Consider the following 18,967-nt stretch of genomic DNA (forward strand, 5'->3'; position numbering starts at 1 on the left):
AATTACTTTCTTGCTACTTACCAAGGTACATAACTATTTGAATTATCTAGTTGTTCATACAAACCTACAAGTTAAAAAAAAACTACTATTACGCTTGAACAGAGTTATCTAATATTTGTCAAATGACAATTCTTTCTCAAGGCAAAAGTAGCACATAGAATGACAACTTAAAAAACATGAGCATAAAACCAGACGAAGAGTATCATTACAATTTTTTTAATTATTTTTCTTTATAGGCTAGAATCATCATGCCTATGTAGGTCGTAGAAAAAGAAAACACATAAAGCCTAACAAGCTACCCATGATGTATTCATCCTGATCTTGACCTCCATTAGCTAACAATCTACTCTATTGTGTATTTAATAAATGATTAGTTGCAATATTTTTGTATACTTTATTAACTAATTAGTTGACAAATGTGAATTGCACGGATTTATTTAACTTCATAAATACTCAACAAATTCAATTCTTTGATTTTATTATTACCTATTGTTTCTTTATTATGACTTCTTCATTATAATATACCTTTTCATACATGCTTTGATTTACTTTACTTGAACCGAAGGTCTATCGAAAACAATCACTCTAGATAGATAGAGACCCCATTTGTGAAATTATACTGAATATGTTCTTGTTGTTGTTGCATATATAATCAACTAATGATATGAAAATAAACACTAAAATCTACATTAGGGAATAGTTTTGGTCAAGAAAAAATTAGCTGTCATTGCCTCCCTACTGCCTTACCTAGTGATGAACCTACTACAAGAGGCTGCTAATAACTTGTCCTTTTGTCATCAAAACAACCTTAATATCGTAGCTACAAAGAAAGGGGCGCTGTTTCTTGAATAAGGAAGCAAATTTTATGATTTATATATAATCATAATTCATGAGGTTGAATTGTCGAAACACTAATATTCATGAGGTTGTTAAACAAAGGTTCCAGAAAAGATGTCCCTTAGAATAAATGATGCACCAACCACTCCAGTGTTATTTGACAAGAAGATAAAAGGGCATAGACCACTTCCTAAGAGAGGGCAAGTTAAGGCAAGGATAGTTGCCTTGGCGTTGCATTCGTTGGCAGCCATGATCACCATGGCTGCCACTCGACATTCAAATTCCACCCCAAAATCCTAAGAAATACGTTGACGCATGGGAAGCGTGAACAATTCTTTATGCATGAGATAACAATGACAGAAGATTGACCAGTCAGAGTAGAGCGACCTCAAAGGTTATAGAGAGTTTTGTATAGTGTCATTTTCATTGGTTTATTGTATTTATCAGATGTCTTTTCCGCGTGTTGTAACAAATTTCCAGTGTCCAAAAAAAGAAAAGAAAAAAAGCCAAGAAAATAGAAAATCTCATGATACACATTGTCATAAAACCATCTTGAAGATTGTTAAATTTGGTTCTATACTAAGTGGATACCTTAAGTACAATGCAAGGCAGAGACATCAAAGCAAATAAAATAGGCAAGGAACAGGTCCTTTCCTCAATTTCAAGGCTTTAAAGCAAAGTTTTTATGCTTTTTTTCAATCATGGGTTCATATATAGATAATGTATAGTTTCAATAGTTTTGATATTATCAATTAAAATGGCATTATCAGGCCAACTTCTCCAGCATAGTCTATGGTCCAAACCGGAGTTTACGCATACCCTGAGCGTCCCATCATTACTGAAAGCTAAACATGAATCAGTTAAGAAGCTATCACAACGAAAACTTAAAATACGAGGCATCAAGAACAAATCCAACTGTTTGGTTACATTTTCGAAGTTAAATCCTGAGAATGGCACGAGTATGAGTGCACTTTCTCCAGCCGACACAATCAAGAAGTTCTACTCTAGTATCAACAACAAGGACATGAACCAACTAGCACAGCTCATAGCCGAAGATTGTTTCTATGATGATTTCTCCTACACTCAACCATTCCAAGGGAGAAAGGTTACCTCTCCTTTTCTCTCGGAAACATGAACTGTACTTTTCTTTTGTACAACTTTTGAGCTCAATAACAACTACTTCGCCTCAATCCCAAGCTAGTTGAGATCAACATAAGGATTACTAACACTAAGGATTCTGTAATATACTATAGTGGTTATATCTTCGATTTGTAAATTGATGCAGGAGGCTCTGAAATTTCTGGGGCAACTAATCACATGCATGGGGAAGAACACAGAGTACTGCATTGAACACATTTATGAGGGAGTTGACCTCACAACTATGGTAAACTGGCACTTAGGTAACGATGAATAACTTATTTCTTACATCTAATGAAAATGTAAATATTCAAACATGACAAAAGTATATTTTCATGAAAAGAGTGGAACAACAAACAGATTCCTTTCACTAGAGGCTGCAGTTGCTACGAATTATCAAGAGACGGAGAAGAAATAGTCATAAGGTAAATTTCAAGGTTTTCTAACGCCATCTATGTTTACCTTTAAGCCTATTACTTTGTCAGCACAAGCATTAAGTGCTCCAGAAATGGAAATTTATGCAGGAAAGCTCAAGTAATTGTTGAATCACCAATCAAACCAGGAAGCGTAGCTTTGGTATGAATATAATCAATGCTCTATTTCAGAAAAGTGCAAACTAGACAAGCTAATTTATCAACAATAGGTTATCTAGCTTTGGTATGTTAATCACAAAACTTTATCTCAGAAAATCTCAAATTATACAAGCAAATTTATCAACAATATGTTATCAAGCTTTGGTTTCAATACCACCAAACTTCTATCTCAGAAAAGCGCAAACTAGACAAGCTAATTCATCAACATGATGTTCACTCTTTTTTCCTGATATTGGCAATTTGCAACTGCAATTCTTGATTTTTGTTCAGTTTCTATTTCATTAATGCACGCGATGTTCCTGTCTTCACAAAATGCAGGAAGCATTCCAGAAGGTCATTTCAGTATGTGATGCTTTCCCTCAGGCTGCTGAATGTATGTTGATTTCTTTATGTTCTTTATATTTTCGCCAACAAGAGAACAGAAATATTCTCAACAGGGCAAAAAAAATTCCTATGCAGGGTTGTTCGTGATGAGTCCTGAACTGATAACTTCCTATTCCCGCTACACATCATGGCTCAGTTACATGTCAACCTTAAGTCCTTGGAGTGGTTCAAAAGATCAGGATCAAACTCCAAAGAATGACTAGCTTTGTAATTAAGTCCTAAAGCCCATTTGGCCATTTATGTAATTAGACTAGTGCTACTATAAATAGTTACACTTGGGGATATCTGTTAAAATCTGCTCGAAAACAACTGTATGATTGAGTGTTGGTTTTGAGAAAAATTGGAACCCCTACCGAGACCTCTAATATTGACTGTTGAATAAGCTGGGTTGAATTTCGATCTAAAAATTCAAGTGGTAAGCTATTCTTTATGGAAAGACTATCTTTATGGTTGTGAGTCTCTTTATTAGTGATTCTCAGTACCAAACATTGAGTGATTGATGAATGACATGTCCAAACCTACAAGTTAAAAAAAATTGTTCGCACACCCCGTCTACGTGAGCTTTGGAGAACATGATCTGTCCAAATAAGCATGAATAGGAGGATTACAATACATTAACAATCATTAAGAATAAAATAGTCAAACCATATACAAGAATTCAAGACTTAAAATGAATCCAAGTGGCAGTTCTTTCTCAGGGGAACGCAAAACAACAACAACAACAACATACCCAGTGAAATCCCACTCGTGGGGTTTGGATAGAGTAAAGTGTACGCAGACCTTACCACTACCTCATGGAGGTAAAGAGACTGTTTCCGAAAGACCCTCGGCTCAAATGTGTCAGCCCCAACTGAGAGGAAAAGAATAGATATAGGAAAACCAGACAAAGAGTATAATTACAACTTCTGTATTGTTTTCTTTATAGGATAGAATCATCATGCCTACGTGGGTTATAGAAAAAGAAAACACATAAAGCCTAACAAGCACATATTGTAAATGATTAGTTGCCAAATTTTGTATGCTCAACAAATTGGAGGTTGACAAATGAATTGCACAGATTTATTTAACTTCATAGTCAACTAATGTTTGAAAAATAAACATTAAAATGAATATAGGGAATATTTATGATCAAGAAAAACTTAGCTGTAATACCCATCCCTACTGACTTACCTAGTGATGAACCTACTACAAGAGGATGCTAATAACTTGTCCTTTTGTCATCAAAAGCAATCGTAGCTACAAACAAAGGGGTGTTGCTTCTTGAGTGAGCAAGAAACGTTAGTGGTTTATATAGATAGTTATAATTCATGCAATTGCATTGTCAAAACACTAATAATCATCTTGTTTCTTGTTAAACAAGCAAGATGCCCCCCAGAATAAATGATGCAGCAGCCACTCCTATGTTACTCGACAAGAAGATCAAAGGACATAGGCCACTTGCTAAGAGAGGGAAAGTTATGACAAGGATAGCTGCCATAGTGTTGCAGTCGCTGGCGGGCCATGGTCACCACGGTCACCACTCGACGTTAAAATTCCTCCTCAAATCCTAAGAGCTAACAATGGTTATGATCTAAAATTATGTCGATGGATGGAAAGCATGAGCAATCCTTTATGCACGAGATAATAGTGATGGGAGATTGATCAATCAGAGTCGAATGACCTCAAGTGTTTTAGAGGAATTTTGTATAGTGTCAGTTTCGCTAATCTCTTGTATTTAGATATCCTTCCCTAATCCCTCCCCATCTTGCAAGAGATTGACAAGTCAGAGTCGAGTAACCTCAGGGTTCTTAGAGAGTATTGTAGTGTCACTTTCGTTGATTTCTTGTATCTAGACATCATTTCTTCCCCATGTTATGACTATGTTCTAGTGTTCAGAACACCTAGAAAGCAAGGTCTTTATCAATCTAGTGATTATATTTCCACTTTTATTATAAAAAGCAGTATTAGCATGAGTGTGTACAACCTCTTCTAATTCCACTAGAGGAACATAAGCCATACGATCGCAGCATCATTTTTATTAATGTTTGAGCAAGCTTGCACGCACCTTGACTAATTCCAACAGTACCTACTGCTTCCCACCAACATAGGTGGAAACTCTTTCCACGAAGGATTTGACATATGGAAAAAAAATCACCTGATTTTTTTATGTCTTTGCTGGAATTTGAACCTGAGACCTCAATTCACCCCAATTTCCTTGATTACTAAGCCCCACCTAAGTTTGCAATCAACCTCGTGGTTCACCCCAATTTCCTAGACCACTAGGCCCCATCTATGCATTCAACATTTACTTGACACTTTAAATAGAATTGGCAACCCCCCCCCCCCCAACCAAAAATAAAGAAGAAGAACGAATAGGATAAGAAAAAAATCAGAAAGTAGAAACCAAGAAAGTAGAAAACCACATGTCATCTTAATATGGATAAATTTGACTCTATACTAAGTTGGTACCTTGAGTACAGAGCAAGGCAGATACATTAAAACAACAATTTTAGGAAAGGAATAAGTCCTTTTCTCAATGCCAAAGCTTTAAACCAAAGTTTTTATGCTTTTTTAAATTATGGGTCCATATATAGATGATGTAGTTTCTATAGTGCTGCTATATACATTAAAATGTCATTTTCAGGCCAGCTTCTCCAGCATAGTGTATGGTCTAAACCGGAGTTTATGCGTATCCTGACCATCCCTCCATTCAAAGCTAGCCATGAATCAGTTACGAAAGTATCACAACAAAAATTTAAAATACGAGGCATCAAGAGCAAATCTAACTGTTTGGTCACACTTTCGATGTTAAATCCTGAGAATGGCATGAGTATGTTTTCACCATCCGACATAATCAAGAAGTTCTACTCTAGTATCAACAACAAGGACATGAACCAACTAGCACTGCTCATAGCTAAAGATTGTTTCTTTGAAGATTTCTCCTACAGTCAACCATTCCGAGGCAGAAAGGTTACCTCTCTTTTCCTCACAGAAATATGAATTGTACTTTTCTTTTATCCAACTTTTTGAGCTCAATAACAACTATTGTGCCTCAACCCAAGTTAGTTGCGATCAACTGTATATCATAAATGCTCTGTTTTTATCCATAATATTTCTACACTCCATACTTAAGGATTATCTAACACTAAGGGTTCTCTATTATACTCTAGTGGTTATATCTCCGATTTGTAAACTGATGCAGGAGGCTCTGAAATTTCTGGGGCAACTAACCACATGCATGGGAAAGAACACAGAGTTCTGCATTGAACACATTTATGAGGGAATTGATCTTACAATTGTAGTAAAGTGGCATTTAGGTAACAATGAGAAACTTATTTTTTACATCTAATGAAAATGTAAATATTGGAACATGAGAAAGCGTATTTTGGTAAGAACAGAGTGGAACAAGAAACAGGTTCCTTTCACTAGAGGCTGCAGCTGCTACGAGTTATCAAGAGATGAAGATCAAGAACTAGTCATAAAGTAAATTTTCAAACTTTTCTGAAGCCATGTTAGCTTTCACCCTATTACTCTGTTATTACAAGCATTAAGTTCCCTGGAAATGGAAATTCATGCAGGAAAGCTCAAGTAATCTTTGAATCGCCAATCAAACCAGGAAGCTTCTCTTTGGTACGAATACCTGTACCAAGACATTCATTGTTTTTTCCTGATATTGGCAAGTCAACAACTGCAATTCTTGATTCTTGTTCAGTTTCTATTTCATTTATGCACACGGTGTTCTTGTCTTGAAAATTGCAGGAAGTCTTCCAAAAGGTCATTTCAGCATGTGATGCTTTCCCTGAGGCCACTGAATGTATGTTGTTTTATTTGGGTTATTTATATAGTTTCATCAACAAGAGAACGGAAATATTCTCAACATGGCAATTTTTTTTCCTATTCAGGGTTGTTTCTGATGAGTCCCCTTCTGTTACCAAGTATCTACAATATAGCTCTACAGCCCAGCATACGTCCAATTCTTGCCTGCTACAGCAAGTTATGGAGTATCATAGTCGCCTTTCTTACACTTATCTACATGATATTCCTGTTCATTATAAAGAAATTTCACGAGTAGAACATGTACACAGCTTGACACTCATGACATTGGACATCATTCAAGGCTTTACTTTTCCTACATACATATAAACGGTAGCAGACAAGACAGATTTCACATTCATAACAAGCACAGTAAAACCTTAAAAAATTTCTTACTTCTATTGACAGAAGGCATAAGCCATTAACCATATCAGCTGTCAATCATCATTGCTCTCTCGTGTTGACCATGATTCAAGCAATGAAAGAGCAACTAGAGGTCCAAGGAAAGGAGGCATCGGAGGTGGCCTGCTAAAAGCAACGAGAGGTTCAATGTTCTCCGCCTTCATCTGGGCTTCTCCAGCATCATCATTTACTTGCTTCTTAGGGGTCATTGTTCCAACTTTATCAAAGTTTGCCATGATTCAGTAATTCATACTCAAAATGAATATAACAGTAAATCAAGCAGTCAAATGACTTTTTCTTCAACTACAATTTTCTTGTACATTTGTAATAACAATTCTATCTCCATGCGAATTTATGACACTCTTTCTGTTTCCGAACGAAATATTCTCTTATACTATTCCATTGATAATACTCCTATTTACTTATCAAAACTTCCATAAAACTTCTAAGAATTCAAATTCATTTCAATGTTCACATTTTGAACTTTTTCGTTTCATTTTTCTGCCAAACTATATTTTCTCCACTACAATCAGTATGATACATCGTCCCAGTTTAAGTGTCTTATTTTACTTTTTAGTCTGTCACAAAGAGAGTGTCTCTTTATATGGTCCGTAAGTTTCAAATTCCAGCCTCTTACATGACACGTTAAGTTTAAGACCACATGATTTATACAACTACACACATGTTTAATTTAACCATACAAGATTCAAAAAGTCTTCCTTTATTTCTTAAATTTCGTAACTCCCGACACTTAAATTGAGAGGGAAGAAGTATAAACTGTATACATAAGTCAAACATCTAGATAAAATGGATACAACATTTGTTATGTAGTTCCAAAGCATACATTTTTATCTTAAGAAAAAAAAAAGAGAGTCCTTCAAGACCAATCCTTTAAAAAGAAAAATAGTAACACTGAAGAAGTTTGAAATTACCAATTCTACTTCCAGGTGGATATATGTTTTTGAATTTGCTTATCGCAGGAACCAAAGTTTTAGTTCGAATCATTTCACCAAAGTCCTGTAAATCATGGAAGAAATTTGTGAAAATAAACATACAATACTGAATTATGGAACCAACTGAGAAAACCCATGATTAAAAAGATTGATGAAATTGAAGAAATGTACCTCAAAATCTTGAATTTTTTTTGCTAAAAAACTGATTTTTTTTTTGGCTTAGAGAATTGTCAGCAGTTCCAAGGTGGTCGGAACAAAAAAGGAGCTGGCGAATGTTCTTGAAAGTTCAAGTGGGCTTGCTGGATTTTTGGGTACGGGCTGGGTCATAATGTGGGCGGCCTTCGTTTAATTAAGATTATTTGGGCCTATATTGTTACTGACACTTGCTAATAAGGGCCCATTTTGATGAATGTTGGGCTAGTCCGTTTCTTTACCCGGATATTATACTAATATAAAGTACAGAAATCCCATACATTTGGGAGTTAATTACATCCTATCTCAGAAGTTTCTCCAATTACAAAAAATTCAGATTTTTCATTGATCTCAGATACATTTCTTAGTTGTCCGATACATTGCAAATGATACATTACTTACTGAGAGAGATGTATCCGAGAGGGGATAAGAATGTATCCGAAAGGGAATAGGAATGTCCAACAGGGGATGAAAGTATTTGAGAAAGGATAGGGATGTATTTAAGAGGGATATGAATATATCCGAGAGTCATTTGTGCATTTGTCCCTATTTTGTGTTGTCTTTAATTTTTTGGGGGAAAAAATCAAAGTTTACGGGATATAAATTTATATTTTTTGTATCACAAGATTTCACAAGTTATGTATGGACATGACTTTAATTTTTAAATAACTTATGTCTTATTAGGTATAAAAACAATTGCTAAAGGGCAAAAATTAAAGAACAAACTATTTGAAAGGCAAAATATGTAATTTTATGAGTTTTCACTTGTATTTTTATGATTATAATGATCATAATCATAGTCATCTCCATTGTTTTGCTATTGAATTTATCCAAACCCTATGTATTAGCGCATTGATTTTTTTGATAAAAAATCAAAATTTTAGATTTTTTAAATTTGAAATCATAATTTAAAAGTTCAATGAATTTAATATTAAAAACCTTAAAAATTAAAATATAAAATCTTAAATTCGCCTGACTACAACAAAAACTAAAGTAGAAAGAAAAAAAATTATACATATATATCTCAACCTAACAAAACATGAAACCATAACATCTTAATTAGTAGATTACAACTCATAAAACACATAATTCAACAATTGGAACCCACTAAGCCTAAATGGGGTGTGATTGTCTACAACTTCATTGCAATTAGTCATTAAACCAACTCCCATCTGATAGTGAACTTGTACCTATTATAACTATTTATCCGTATCACATCTTTAAGTCAAATCAATTTAATTTTTTAATATAATAAAACACACTTACAAGTAATTAGCTCTATTTAATAATCATTAATTTCTAATGAAACATAGGTGGTAAGTAACAACGGGGTATCATATTTGAACACCACTATTTAATCGATATGTACTAGGTTTTAATGATTTTTGCATGTCTTCTTATTTTGAAATAACTTTAGGTATGTAGTATCTGAAATTTTTATATGATTGAAGTTCAAACAAAAATGATTGAAGTTCAGATAAAAATAACTAAATTCAATCACATATGACATGAAATTTAGGCAAAAATGACTAAACTTCAGTGATATGTGTTTGGACCCCATTTAATCGATATGTACTTTTATATTAGTATAATATCCGGTATGAACTTACAATGGGAGGTTTTAAAAAATATTACTACACACCACATTTGCTAATCTTGCATTGAATAAACACATAAAACTTATATAATCAAGTTTAACTAATTTAGAATCAAAATATACTTGATTTATCATTAGAAAACATATATATCAATAGAAAATCGCTAATTTTTCATCGAATCTATTAAAATTTGATTTGACATTAACATTTTGATGTATTTTTTTTTTCCAAATCTTATATCAATGAGATAAATTCCGACAGGACGTTTCTAATAGTGATATTACATCACAAATCAATGGGCCAAGCTATAAACTAGAGGATGATGACTCAAATCAATATAATAACTTTACCCTACAGGTACCCTTCCTACCGAACTCTCCCTTAATAAGCAAAACTACTTAATTCTTTTAGTTTTACCTTTTTTCCCCCTTTTATTAAAAATAGTATGATTCACTCTTTGGGTCCATTTGGTATTTTTTTTGGCAATCAAGTCTATAACTACTCACCTTTTTATTTATTCAAAGTAAAAAATATCTAATTATCCTGATTTAACACCATTAATGAACTTCTTTTTAAGCTCTGTCACGTGTTAACTCATCACCCGTTAAAGTTGATTGACAATGGTTGAATTATAGTTTGCACTTTACATTAACATATTCACAATATAGAATGATGTTATTCTATTGTTATTCAATGTTTTTTGTGTTTCTATTATCGCACTAGTTTATTATTGTTGTTATTCTTTTTTTATATTATGTATTGCTTTTCACAATATCCTATTTTATTGTTGTTATCACGTTCATTTTTTTATTTTCTTTTTCAAATCGCTTTTGAGATGATGCTTTCTCTATATGTTATGTACTGCTTTTCACAACGTTCTATTTCGTTGTTGTTATTATTTTCATTTTCCAACTTTTTTTTTTCAAACTGCTTTTGAGATGATGCTTTACTTGAGCTGAGAAATCTATCGAACACAACCTAAGGCTTCTCTTCAATCTCACTTGTGAATTACACTGGATATTTTATTCTGTTGTTGTTTTCTATTCCCGGTCATTATTTTATTCATTGATTTCTTTGGCTTAGTTCAAGCATCTAGATTTTACAATTTTATATTTTTTCCGTCTCTAGTCAATGAAAGAAAAAAATTATGTTGTATGTAAATTGAATAGGAGCCCATTTGGATGGACTTAAAAAAAGTGACTTTTATATATAAAGTGCTTTTAAAACTTTTAAGTGCTAAAAGTTATTTTTATAAATAAGCAGTTGAGTGTTTGGAGAAAAATGCTTATGCTGAAAATAAGTTGTTGATGTGTTTGGAAAATAGGTGCTATTAAGCACTTATTTTTTGTCAAAGTGACTGAAATACCCTTAAAGCTGTTAACACCACAATAAATTGATTTAAAAGATTTTTAAACTCTAAAGTTGATTTAAATCAAAAGTAATTTATATTGTAAAATCACTTTCACTATAAAATATTTATTTAAGTTAATTTTTTATAAATACATGTTATTTAAGGGGGGGGGGGGTGCATGAGCTAAAAGAGACACTTATTTTAAAATAAAGAGTTGTGTATTAATTATGAGAATAATAATTAAACCATTCTTCTTCCTTCAACAGATATATCCTATGTTAACGGTGAAGAGTGGATTTTACAAGATTTAATGATACTTCACTAATAATAAATGTTGAGTTCTTCTCTGTAGAGCGTGTTTTTGACTACTGTATTGTTCCTGAAAAGTCCTTCTCGTGTATAGTCTTTAAAAAATGTTCATCTATAAATTCTTGTGAAGCCAAATTTTTACCACTATGTTATTCACTATCACCACACAACTACCAATTACCCCCACTACTTGGCATTTCCACCACTGCCACCACCATAAGTTGGCCTCTACCAACACTTATTCACCTCCACTGCCAATCATATCCACAACTAATCACCATACATCGATCACCAACCTTCATTGTACAACATCTTAATAGTCATTATTAGATTTTAAATATAGAAGTGACTTTTTGGAGAGATACACAATAAATACTTTACACTTTACCTAACCTATTTTACGTGTTCTCTTTTTCTAAGTCACATGTCACAACCTCTTTTACCAATTCTGTAGAATTAATTATTTCATACTCAATTGAACCTCTTTATCACATTCATTGTTGAGTTTTCTTTTTCAAATAGTCCCTTGAATATGGAATTTACTCTAGTGGTGGAATACACCAAAATATTAATACTTTGCACTTTATATGTTTAGTCAATTTTAAAAACAAATAGAGCCTCACTTTTCCTTGTTTCAAGCAGTGTTTTAAAAAGTACGGGTGTCAAAGATGGAGAATTTGACACAAAATAAAAAGTGCTAATACAACCGAAAGCACTCCACTATAAATACAAGAAGTGGAAAATATTCATATAATACAAGCATCAAGCATTAGAAATGTCACTAGCAAACATATCACGAAACTCCATCCAATAGACATCATTTTGTTCTCCTACATCTTTGACATCTATATTGTTAGCTCTTGAGGTTGTGCCAATATCATTAGAATCAACCGATAGAATATAACTCTCATTCTCGGCTATTTGGAATGTATCATCCACATTGCATTTCTTTCTAATATAATTGTGAATGGCCATAGTAGCAAGTACGATGTCCCTTTGTGTGTCAATGTGATAGTATGACATGTCTCTCAAAATAGACCATCTTGCTTTCCAAACGTCAAATGTGCGCTCTACTAAATTTCTACAAGAAGAATGTAAATAGTTAAATTTCTCAATGCGTACTCTTGGCTCTCGCAATGGTCAAATTGCACCGCGGCGAAATTCAGCTAGATGATATCTTACATTATTTCCTTTGTATGGAGCCATGTATCCTTTCATGTGTGCATTTAACCCAACACTCTCGATACGAAATATAAAATTATGTGTAACATTTCACTAAAATTTGAATAAATAGTACATAAAAAGATATCAATTCATAACTTGAAAAATATAATCAGTTAATGCTAAAGAAATTAACGGTTAAATTCATTAACTCTTGAAGTTACGTCTAATTATGTTTTTTAAATTTCTCACTAATAAAACTTCAATTATGTTTTCATGTCCAAATATATATGCACTTAACTTTCAAATAACTTTGCAAGTTTACTTCAAATGTATTCTTTTAATTTCAATTATTAGTCAATTCATGTCGAAACACCTATCAATTTTTTTTTTCTTTTCCATTTTTACTCTAAAAGTAGCTCATTTAAAACTCTCATGATCTAGTGGTAATAGTAAGGTCTGCGTACACTCTACCCTCCCAAAACCTCATTTAATAAAATTACACTGTGTATGTTGTTGTTACGTTATTGTTGATGAAAATGACCTAATTACATTTGTACTAATTACCAACATAAAAAGGGAAACCACCTACACTTAGCTTTCAAGGACAAAAGGGCTAAATCTTTCTACTAAACACAAATTAATCTTTTTTTCTAATTCCTTAATCCTCTCAATAGATTTTTAATGGAGAAATCTCCAAATTCAGGTAGAGGTGTTAGCTATGGTGGAGGTCAAAGTTCTTTAGGTTATCTATTTGGTGATGATAAAAAGCAACAAAAGATTGATGAGCCTCCACCTTCTCCAACCATTCTTGCACCTCCCTATGGAATTGATGATGATGCAAATGAATCACAAAATAATTCTAATACTACTTCAATTACTTATCAAAAATCTCAGGGACAAAATTCTGGAATTTTCATCACTGTGAGTATTATTTTATGTTTATATATATAATATTATATAATGCAATTGTCCTTGGTTATAAATTATCAACAAAGTTTGTTCATAGTTGTTTTCATAATATAGTTCTCAGATTTATTTACAGCTAGTAGCTTGAAAATAAAGAGAACTTAGATCTATAGGTAATTGTCATTTTTTATTGCCCTTGGTTATAAAATAAAATAAAATAAAAATTGCCCTTTGATTTCTCTTTTTCCCTTTCATTCATTCATAGTTATTAAATTTATTATTAACTAGTAGCTTGAAAATAGGGAGAACTTTTAATGATTTTCATTTTAACTGCCCTTGGTTAATTAATTATCAAGAAAGTATGTTCATTTTATCTTTTTTTTTCTTTTCATTCATTAATAGTTCTTAGATTTATTTACTAGTAGCTTGAAAATATATAGAGAGAGCTTCTAATGATTTTCATTTTTGATTTCCCTTAGTTAATTATCAAGAATATTTTCATTTGAATATGAATTTTTTTTCGAGATTTGTTTTGACCCGATGCATTTAAACTTAGTTTTAATTTTCAAAATTTGTGATATTAGCCGCAATCCAGAAATATAGTAAACTTCAAGTAATTTTTGTTTTGTATAATGTTGATAGCTTAATAACGGCATGGTCAGTAAGAATTTATATAGCTGACTCTAATTTTTGTTGCTTGGGATAGAGGAACTTCTTGTTGTAGTTGCTCTTGGTTTATCAATTCTTCGTGTACATTTTCTTTTTTTCTTTCATTGATTCATATTATATAGTTGTTAATTGTTTTTTTTTTCTTTGTTTATTTAAATTAAATTCTTAACTAGGGTCGTCCATCGACAAAGGTGAATTCAGTTCCAGGAGGAGATTCATCATTGGGCTATTTGTTTGGAGATAAGTCTTGATATTTCTTCATGATCTATCTAACTTCTAAGCATGGATGAAGTTTAATTAATTAGGGTTTGAATAAGGGAGAAATTTGCAATTTCTCTATAGTTTCAATATTTATATTTTACCAGTGAAGGGGAGTCTTAGAGTAATGATAAAGTTATTTCTGTGTGATCTAAAGGTCATGAGTTCAAATTTACGTGGAGATAATCGCGCTCATGCTTGCATTACACCAGGTTGTCTACATTGCAGTATACTTTGTGCTATCGGACTGCCCATCCCCCTTTAATTTGCCTTTTAACTTGTTTTTAGAAATTCCAATGTTTGTATTTGTGTGCTAATTAGTAGTCTTTTAATATAAATTTGTGTGCGGTTGTGTAAGAAGTTAATTTGTGTATGATGAAGATCATCATGCAAATTTGGTTAGGGTTTGTAAGGTTTTCAGTATTATGTATTATATCAATCTTTAAATGAAATAAATTATTCATGTTGTAATAAAGGGGTCTTTGCTTTCTTTAATTATTCTGAGTTTGTCCTGATCCAAATGTTAATTTGAAAAGAGCTTTGAACAAAAATTTTCCAAATATTAATTATAATATTCTCTTTCTTCTCATATATAGAATATAGTTTCCTCTCAATAATATTTGCTGGGGTCATTCCTTTTGTTTCTATTTTTTAAAAATATATCTATGAGTTGTTTTATGTTCCTGATCTTTTGTTGGCCACATTTAAAGAATGGATTATAGTTTTGTGCAGTCAATAAAAAAATGTATTTTCACTGCCTTTCATGCAATTGGATACTTTCCTTATTATTGGGGATTTTGCTTTCCTTTGCTTGGACCAAACCCTACTTCCTCTCTTCCCACCGATTCCATTCCACCGGTCGTGATAGAGTCAAATTTTATTAAAGAAAATTAAGATATAAGATTAAAGAAGTTAATACACAAAAAAGTTAGAGAAAATTCAATATCTAAATATATATATAGGGCATGGATGGTTTACGTTCAACTCTATGATTCAGAGGTGAATCCAGAATTTGAAGTTCATCAATTTTCAATTTTTTCATATTTATTTTTTTTTGGAAAAAACTTCATTCCCAAGAGGAATTGAACTTTTATCAAGGTAACAAAGCTTATGCCAAGTTCCATTTCTTTAGCTGGACCAAGAAACTACTTAATTATTGAGTTCTCAATAAATATTTCTTATAATTTTTCAATATAAATACAAAGTGTACGCAAAAGTTATTGCATTCCTAGGAAGCCGCTCCCACCACCCTGGATCTTCCCCACCTTAGTGCAATAATGAAACTTATTATTGTACAATCAGAAAGTCACGAGTTCAAATACTTCTGTCAATATATATGCAAGATAATTAATATCTAGTCAATGCGTTATTCAACCGTTCTCCAAATTAATCGAGCATGTAGCGGGATCGTAATGCAACCGATTAAGTTTCTTCTTCTCTTAGCTATACATGTTAATAGATTTAGAACTGATCATGTTTTATTAGTAAAGAAGGGGAAAGAGCTAATATTTCTCTAACTTCTTCACCGATCGTACCTTTCAGTTTTGTTTTCTACTTATTTTGCTTTATATGGTAATTAAATTTATTGTTCCACCTGCCACTTATAAGGTCATAATCATTTTACATATATATGAATTGAACTTTAATAATAAGAAAATCTTAGAACAACAAATTCCACTTTGAAAATAGTAATAAATAATGTACTATGACACGAGTATAGTCTTGTTTTCATGGTTCACTCCGTAGAAATTGACAATTTTGTCCTGTAGAATATGTTATTTGATGGTGGTTAATTAGTTATTTTCTGCATTAATCACATAGTTTTTGTGATGAAAATTTCAAATTAATCACAAGTGGATCTTGACTAGTTATATAATGTGGGACTAGGAATTGATTTGATTAGAGATAAGATTTGCATGGTTATAATTAAGGTTCAACATTATAATCATGTCTACTCCTTCAGACACGGGTGGGTTTAAGATTGACATGCTGCTTCCCTGCCCTACTTGTACTCATCTCCATTCTTGCAAGTGTTACTTTTCATTGTTTTAATGTGTTTATTTGGTTTTTGCTTGACACGATGTTTGAGAAAGTAAGAAGATTTTTGAATCTCTTGATTTTTGGTTGAGCACCTTAGATTGAGGGTGTCACGTCCCGGGAGGATACCCTAGATGTGGCCGGCACTCAGAAACCATTACTGGCTCCCAAGCGAACCACTTGGCCTGATCACACATCCGTTCATTCATTCAATCAGCGGAAGACTTAATATAAAGAAGTAATTAAGTGGGCAATTTCAATCAACAATCTAGCTCAAGGAAGAAAGGCCATGGGCCAACAAATCGAACTCCAATCTATGTCATTAAAATAGCCTGACAAGAACAATTCAAGAAAATAAAATACCCAATCGATCCATCACTATCTAGTCTATGAAGCCTCTATCACTACTATCTAATTGGTGCCAATGACAGGTTCATGGCTACCTTAAATCAGAATGAAGAGACTAAACTCTACGCAAGAATAACATAAGTGGTATCCTCCGAATGTAGGGGAGCACTCACCAATAAGCTGAGTGTAAACAGATCCTCAACAGTGCGCCTATTGATGATCTCTTAAACTTGTCTCTGCATCTTGAAATGATGCAGGTCCAAATGGACGTTAGTACGTGGAATGTACGAGTATGTAATATGGCAGAATGAAACATACATGAAGGTAGAATAATATCAGTTCAAATATCTCAAGTCAGAAAGATAAGAAAGATTCAATCAATGTGTCATAAGTCTAAAGTAAGAATACAGTTTAGACAGAGACCAATCATATACAATCCAATCTAATCATTTACAAATCGATCCAATCCAATCATATACAATCCGATCCAATTCAATCATATACAATCCGATCCAATCCAATCATATACATTCCGATCAAATCCAATCATATATAATCCGATCCAATCCAATCATATACAATCCGATCCAATCCAATCATATATAATCCGATCCAATCCAATCATATACAATCCGATCCAATCCAATCATATACAATCCGATCCAATCCAATCATATACAATCCGATCCAATCCAATCATATACAATCCGATTCAATCCAATCCAATCATATACAATCCGATCCAATCCAATCCAATCCAATCGTATACAATCCGATCACATACCATCCAATCCAATCATGTACAATCCAATTCAATCCAATCATTTATAATTCGATCCAATCCAATCATATATAATCCGATTCAATCGTATACAATCCAATTACATACCATCCAATTCAATACAATCATATACAATCAACTCAATAATAAAGTCAAAGGACTCAACTCAATAGATATGCAAATTAGAATTTAGCAATGTTTTATAATTCGACTCAATCATCTACAATCTCAATCAAATCAATCATATCATGCACAATCCACTCAATTTGGAAGTTTTTCTAACCGACAAACATCACCTATGAGCCAGTGCAACAAGCCGGCGTTGTTGCCACGTTCGTTCAATACTTTGCCAGGGTATGAACGAATCAACAATCATGGATCCATCAATCAATCAAGTTCTATTATTTCAAGACAATAAAATAGGGAAACATCCGACTTTAACATTCTAATCCCTTCCTACATTGGCTACGTAATTCATGGGATTTGAGTATGGACTATACTCTTACTCAATTCAGTGCTCAATACTTCTCCCAAGACTCAATATGCTCATATCTATCAGGTGAGTAAAATACTCAAAATACTCATTTAGTCTCTTTGAACTTAGTTTCAAATTAGCTCATTTAATCTTATTGGATTCTTTTCAAAACTCAATCAATCTGGTCTCATTGGACCTTCTTTCAAAATTAACTCATCTCAATCATCAAACTCTTCTTTTTAAATTTGATACAATCTCAACTTAATGAATGTAGTAAATATTAGATGCATTTAAAATATAATTTTAACCCCCCAACTCAATCTCAAAATAGATGATTTTAATGTAAAAATGCTCAATTCGTTTATACTCAAAATACTCATGCTCAAAATGATAATTAAGAGACTTCTCAAACTCAAATCATGCTTAAACTCTTTCTAAATCAAAGATGAAAATAATCATTCTTTAAACTCAAAATAGTGCATAAAAAATTTATTCAAAAACGTTCACAAATCATTTTTAAAACTCCTTCTCAAATAATCATTTATACTCAAGATCCTCGTATGACTCCAATCAAATCAATTTATGCAAATCATATCTTGTAGTCGTATTAGACTCCAATCCATTACATCTCAAAACATCATCATCACCATTACATCTTCATCAACCATTTCACTTTTTAAAGATGAACATCATTTTCATCATCATCAAACATCTTGCTACAAAATCCTTATTTAATTCTATGTTCAATTTATAGAGACACAAAGGAATTTCTAGCTTCACC

The 18,967-nt window shown here is 32.6% G+C and overlaps 4 protein-coding genes across 6 annotated transcripts; 3 read left to right on the forward strand and 1 right to left on the reverse strand.

Moving 5' to 3' along the window:
* Positions 1 to 931: 931 nt before the first annotated feature.
* On the forward strand, positions 932 to 3,179 carry LOC129890090 (uncharacterized). Of its 2 annotated transcripts, none has more exons than XM_055965621.1 (6): positions 932 to 1,942; positions 2,123 to 2,237; positions 2,318 to 2,399; positions 2,481 to 2,550; positions 2,886 to 2,940; positions 3,027 to 3,179. In XM_055965621.1, the coding sequence occupies exons 1-6, from the start codon at positions 1,595 to 1,597 to the stop codon at positions 3,152 to 3,154; spliced, it is 798 nt and encodes a 265-aa protein (XP_055821596.1). In that variant the 5' UTR covers positions 932 to 1,594; the 3' UTR covers positions 3,155 to 3,179. The 2 variants fall into 2 exon arrangements, with proteins under 2 accessions (XP_055821596.1, XP_055821597.1); XM_055965622.1 differs by having other exon boundaries at positions 2,499 to 2,550.
* LOC129890091 (uncharacterized) lies at positions 1,506 to 8,367 on the reverse strand. Of its 2 annotated transcripts, none has more exons than XM_055965623.1 (4): positions 8,270 to 8,367; positions 8,078 to 8,162; positions 7,140 to 7,362; positions 1,506 to 1,675 (listed from the first exon to the last, which is right to left on the reverse strand). In XM_055965623.1, the coding sequence occupies exons 2-3, from the start codon at positions 8,148 to 8,150 to the stop codon at positions 7,181 to 7,183; spliced, it is 255 nt and encodes an 84-aa protein (XP_055821598.1). In that variant the 5' UTR covers positions 8,151 to 8,162; positions 8,270 to 8,367; the 3' UTR covers positions 1,506 to 1,675; positions 7,140 to 7,180. The 2 variants fall into 2 exon arrangements, with proteins under 2 accessions (XP_055821598.1, XP_055821599.1); XM_055965624.1 differs by lacking the exon at positions 1,506 to 1,675 and adding an exon at positions 3,177 to 3,801.
* LOC129890089 (uncharacterized) lies at positions 5,518 to 7,002 on the forward strand. Its single transcript, XM_055965620.1, has 6 exons — positions 5,518 to 5,900; positions 6,133 to 6,247; positions 6,329 to 6,413; positions 6,509 to 6,560; positions 6,690 to 6,744; positions 6,833 to 7,002. The coding sequence occupies exons 1-6, from the start codon at positions 5,562 to 5,564 to the stop codon at positions 7,000 to 7,002; spliced, it is 816 nt and encodes a 271-aa protein (XP_055821595.1). The 5' UTR covers positions 5,518 to 5,561.
* A 4,931-nt stretch (positions 8,368 to 13,298) lies between the features above and the next one.
* LOC129888587 (protein SPIRAL1-like 5) lies at positions 13,299 to 15,043 on the forward strand. Its single transcript, XM_055963540.1, has 2 exons — positions 13,299 to 13,633; positions 14,461 to 15,043. Exons 1-2 carry the CDS (start codon positions 13,394 to 13,396, stop codon positions 14,536 to 14,538), a joined length of 318 nt encoding a protein of 105 aa, XP_055819515.1. The 5' UTR covers positions 13,299 to 13,393; the 3' UTR covers positions 14,539 to 15,043.
* Positions 15,044 to 18,967: the final 3,924 nt, after the last annotated feature.

The sequence above is a fragment of the Solanum dulcamara genome, chromosome 5 (genome assembly GCF_947179165.1).
Source record: "Solanum dulcamara chromosome 5, daSolDulc1.2, whole genome shotgun sequence".
In the NCBI taxonomy this organism is placed as follows: domain Eukaryota; kingdom Viridiplantae; phylum Streptophyta; class Magnoliopsida; order Solanales; family Solanaceae; genus Solanum; species Solanum dulcamara.